The following is a 5,608-nucleotide window of genomic DNA, read 5'->3' as shown; positions in this document are numbered from 1 at the left end:
TCTTTGGTGTTTTGAGATCTCATGTTCTATGTTTTGAAACTGAATTCAGGCATTCGTTTTATATATTTGAAAACTGGACAACTATGACGTTGTGACCCAAATTGGTAAGAATTGTTGCAGTCTGGCAGCAGCTGGTTGGAATACAGAAAATACAGGGGAGGTGGTCATTAGAGTGGGATATGGAATTTCCCTCTTCTACCCCTTCCCACCCATGGGGTCCATAAGAAAAAAGGGAACAGGGTCTTAGTCTGAAAATCATTATTCCCCTGTCCCGGTTCAATCTCATATTTAAGTGCAATCGAGAGAGATACCTAGACCTGAGTGTCACTGTAGGAAGTTAGCAACTGGTCAGTGAGCCTGAGGAGAGTCTAACATGGATTGAGCTGGGTGCCAAGACATTTGTAATGAAGAATCCTTTGGTATGATAACAGTTAATCTCTTTGCCAATTGTCTGTTCTCTTCGCTTATCTTCAACACACTGAGAATATAGGATCCTATACTCTTTGCTTGTCACTTATCTGTCTGCATGGCACACCTTCCCACAAGGCAAGTGGATGGAATGTTTGAGCATTCAGATCCTGAAGTCCTCATAGTCATACAGGGGACACCAGAGTATCTAATGTACATTTTTCTCATGAACGCACTTCCAAATACACACATATTCACAATACATGTTCAACCAGATATACGCATTCTCACTCCTATATATCCACTATTCTCACTTGTACCCAAACACCAACAGACATATATACATTTTAATATATTTACTTGTAGAAAAATCATTAGCTTACCAAATAAAATTATACACCATCCTTCAAATTTACATGAGATTGGATCTGGCTTTTTAAGAGCCTAACCCTGTCTTCTTTGGAATCTCAACTAGTAATCACATCTACCTCTACCTCATTTGATTACAGCTGCCTCCTCTTTCAGTGTTTTACCCCAAGGGCGGACATTAAAGACAGGTTAGAACACTGAAACAAATCATTTTAAAATTTCTACCATCCTATAGGAAGGAGCTCTGGTACCATAGTGCCTAAGGCACTTGACTGCTAACCAGAAGGCTGGTGGTTCAAACCCACCACCCACTCCTCAGAAGGAAGGTTGGACAATCTACTTCTGTAGTGTCTTCCTTGCTTTCTCAAACCCAGATTGCTCAAGTTTGAAAGTGAAAGAACTACCTGGTAGGCCCTCAGAAACCCAAGGAGGGGTTACTATGAGTCGGGGTCTACTTGACAGCACACAACAACAACAACAACACAAATCATGTAGGAAAGTCTGAGTCATACATCAATGAAAAATATTTTGTAAGGAATGATTCAGTCACTTAGTTTGGAATGCCTTTGGAGGTAAACTCCCTGGTAAACCCTACTCCTGCTTCCTAGGACAGAGGATATTTCCCCTCCCTCCCCCCCACCACCGCATGAGCATACTCTCAATTAAGTCTGAATCCCAAAATCTTGACCCTAGACAAAAACATGATCTCTCTTCCACTTAAGACCTTTGTTCCTTTTCCATTTTCCTTTCTGAAGACCTACCTTTTCCAGATCATTAACAGCATTAATGTCCCAGTCCTATGGAAGAGACATCATTCTTACCAAAAGGTATATGGCTTTATTTATGGCTTTAATAAACCCAAAATTTCTCATAACAATGTTGACATTACTCTAAGAAACCCACACACAGCATCCCATGAAACCATACACCCCATAAAAACTCTGGTCTTTCACTTTTTTTTTTTTTTACTAGTCCAATTCTAAGAACTTTGTCACCACTTGTCTTTCAAAGTATCTCATTTTATTCCATTAAAGAGGTCTAGATTCCTGAAAACATTCTCCTTCCTCAGGGAGCCCTGCTTTGGCAGGGACTATGAGGCTAGAGTTGACATCACAATATCTCTTTTCTGAGGAGATTATGCCCTTAATGGGTGGGGCGGGGGAGAGGCAGCCTTGGGAGGAGTCATCACTACTTAGCTCATCCTGTATCAAGTATGAATCAGTAGCCAAGACAGGTCTCAGCTGGGCCACATCTGGAGAGCTGGGGTGGGGGTACAACACCACAAAACATCTGGCCTCAGCCCAGTCACCATTCACTTACGAGCAACAAGGAAACAAACCAGTGGCTGAGCAAACAACACCTGAGACAAAGGCCAGTAAAAATATTTTTCTGCCCTCACCCTCTCTGCCCTAGCATCTGCCTGCTTCCCATCTGCCCACCTGCTAAGGTAGATGCCTCATGTTACCACCCGAACACTCAGGATGCCCCAGGGTGGGCATCCCACAAATCTGCCTGCAGACAAGTGTGTCTCTTCAAGTGTCACTCAAGTAATAGTGAAGACAGCAGGCAAGCAGCAATCGTTTATGGTAGCAGATGACATCTCAGTGAAGCAGTTCAAGGAGAAGCTATCAGCTCATTTCAAATGCCAAATGGACCAGTTAGTGCTGGTCTTCATGGGTTGCCTCCTCAGAGACCATGACACACTGAACCAGAGGGGCATCCTAGATGGCCACACCATCCACCTAGTCATCAGATCCAAGCATAGGTCCCAACCCCTAACCCATTCCTCCCGGAACATGCCAACCAGTGAGCACTGCGACAGGGATGGGAACACCCAAGTAAAGAGCAGTGGGGTTCATCAGGCTGCTAGCATAAGTCAGACCCCGGTGGAATCACCATTCTTTGTGGAGCCTGAGATGCCTGAGGTGAATACCCAGAATGTGGAAGCAGGCAGTCCTGGGCACGTGGCACCAATGCTCGATGATCCTAGCATCCAGCGGCTTCTGTCCAACACGGATCTCATGAGACAGTTCATTTCAGAACATCCAGAGATACAACAACTGATGCAGCAGAACCCAGAGGTCTCACACATCTTTGACAATTATGATATACTATGGCAGACTCTGGAGCTGGCCAGAAACCTTGCCATAATCCAAGAGATAATGCAGATCCAACAACCTGCACAGAATCTTGAGCATCCACAGAATCAACAGCCATATCTGGGCTTAGAGACAACTCCAGGTGTGGACAATGCCTTGGGTCAAAGCTGTGCTGATTTCAATGACCAAACGCCCAACAACTTGCAAGATATCTCTGGGGGAAACCTTTTTACAGCTCTTCTGTCAGGACAAGAGCCAGAACAAGTCCAGTCTTCACCCTCACCACCACCACCACCACCACCACCATTCCAGGAACAGCAGGACCAACTCCCACAATTCCCTACAACCCGAGTCATTTACAGCAGTTCATGTGGTTTATCTTCAGCCAATGCTACCTCCAGCAGGGTGAACAATACTACCAGGGTCAGTGCTGCTACCATCTCTACCAAGAACCAAAGTCATATGTGTGCCATTCAGCAGCCAATTGGGGTGCCAGCGCTACCCAGCATAGAGCCCACCCAGAAGCACCAGGCAGAAGGTAAGGATGACATCTATCTCAGTGACTCTGACCAGAGACTGGAGGATGATCTAAAGCTGTTGGATGAGCAGACCAGCTCTCAGATTACCAGAAGCATGATGCAGCTACTTATAAACAACCCCTGCCTGGCAGCCCAAATGATGTTGTTCATGAGTATGCCCCTGCTGAGTGAACAATGGAGGCAACAGATGCCCACATTCCTGCTGCAGACACAGTTTTCTGACTTGCTGGTATCCCTTGCCAACCCTAAAGCATCACAGGCAATACTGCAGATTGAGCAGGGTCTCCAGCTTTTGGCCACAGAGGCTCCTGTTCTTCTGCCCTGGGTTGCACCCTACCTATGGGGCATGGGTTGGCTTCCTGCCCCCAGCTGTAGATATCCTGACATGGCTCCCTGGACTTTGGATGCGCCAGACATGGCTGATCCCCAAGGGCCTGAGGGTTGCCACAAGTCTGGAGCAGTCCTGCAGAGGCTACAGTCCCTAGCTAAAGACCCCTCTCACTCTCTATAAGCCCCTGAGATTCACTTCAGCAAGCAGATGGAATCTCTCTATGCCATGGGCTTTGGGGACCATCATGCCAATCTGCAAGCACTCATTGCCACTGAGGGAGGTAACAGTGCTGCTATCCACAAACTCAAGAAATCACAGGAATTCTAATCATGCCTACCTACTTGCATGTTAACTGGCTGCTGATCCATTTGACTGCCTCATCTGCCTTTTCCACCTCTTGTGATGCCTGCAGCCAGGAGCAGCCCGGGACAGGAGAAACCAACAAATGCTTTCCCAATTGAATAACAAATCATTGACCATGGCTTGAAGACCTGTCAATAAAATGGCTACACCTACTTCATCTGAGGTTTGGTTTTCTTTCCTTCACCATTGAATAACTAGCTGTGTGTGATACCGTTGTTTCACTTACCACACATACAGGAACACACACATCATATGTATATGTATACACTTATCAGTATACAGTTAAAAGGGATCATAGTTGCATCATAGTTCAACTATAGTTGAACCATATATACATTGTAAGACTATGTATACATATGTAAGAATGTGCATGCTTAGCTCCAGACAGCTGTGCAAAATGCACAAGCTCACATAGACACAGATACATATATATGACCACATAAAGCCAACACATAAAGCCATGTATATACAGAGATACATAGAAAAGCATAGCAATACATCAATAGATTGACATATAGGAAAAGATAGCTGTAATGTACTCAGATAAAAGGGAAGAATAGGTTATGCAGATAAGCCATAAAGACTGTCTTCCTTGCTTTCTCAAACCCATTGCTCAAGTTTGAGTGTGAAAGAACTGCCTGGTAGGCCAGAGTAGGAGGAATCCACCTATCAGTCAGGTACTGATGATTATTTATCCTCATAGAAGAAGCCTCTTGCTAATTATCACTGTCAAAATCATACAACTTATTACTCTTAATACTCTGCTTAACAGCCTATTTTATTTTCAAATTTGTATTTATTTTTTCCCAGTAAATAACTATTCCATTTATTGAGTTCTTCTAGTGTACAATAATGATGATGAAGGTAACTCACCAGCCACTCCATGGAAGGAAGACTGGGCAATCTACTTCCATAAAGATTTACTGTCTCACAAACCCACTGGGGGTTGCTGTGAGTGGGAATTGACTCGGTGGCGGTGAGTTTGGTTTTGGTTTGGAATGTTAAAAAAAAAAAGAAAATCTATCGGCAAATCCATTTAATAACTTGAAAATATATATAGAACTCATCATATACAGAATCAGAGAGAATATATGGACACAACTTCCTTGGAAAAAGAGCCCTGACTGGGCTCAGTTCACTGAATTTGGGACGGAGTGGAGAAAAGGGACTGAAGGGCCTCTCCTAACATCTGCCTCAAGCTGAGTCTCCACATACCAGATACCAGGTTATGTGGAAGCAGGACTTTTGGTCTTGGCTGGTCCCTCTAAAGAAAACAAATGACAATAAAAGATAAGAGAGTTAAAGATGGGGGAGAAGGCATTTCCAGGGACCCAGAGAACCTTAGAAGAGTCTGAAGAGTTCATTGCATGAGGTTGTGATGTCAATACTGAGGTCACAGAGGTGACCTGATGGAGTGGGTTCTGCCCAGAAGGTCTCAGGGGTGGCTGTGTAGCAAGATGACGGTGGTTTGGAGCCCTGCATAAGAGGAAGGACGGGGT

General features: G+C 44.5%; 1 protein-coding gene across 1 annotated transcript; it reads left to right on the top strand.

Moving 5' to 3' along the window:
- The first annotated feature begins 2,228 nt into the window (after positions 1 to 2,228).
- UBQLNL (ubiquilin like) lies at positions 2,229 to 4,073 on the top strand. Its single transcript, XM_007956158.1, is given in 1 exon segment — positions 2,229 to 4,073. A coding segment is annotated over 1 exon segment (1,845 nt).
- The last annotated feature ends 1,535 nt before the right edge of the window (positions 4,074 to 5,608 follow it).

Source organism: Orycteropus afer, unplaced genomic scaffold (genome assembly GCF_000298275.1).
Source record: "Orycteropus afer afer isolate SDZICR_OR568_19922 unplaced genomic scaffold, OryAfe1.0 scaffold00014, whole genome shotgun sequence".
Classification (NCBI taxonomy): Eukaryota; Metazoa; Chordata; class Mammalia; order Tubulidentata; family Orycteropodidae; genus Orycteropus; species Orycteropus afer.
This window is presented reverse-complemented; position numbering and strand designations above follow the sequence as displayed.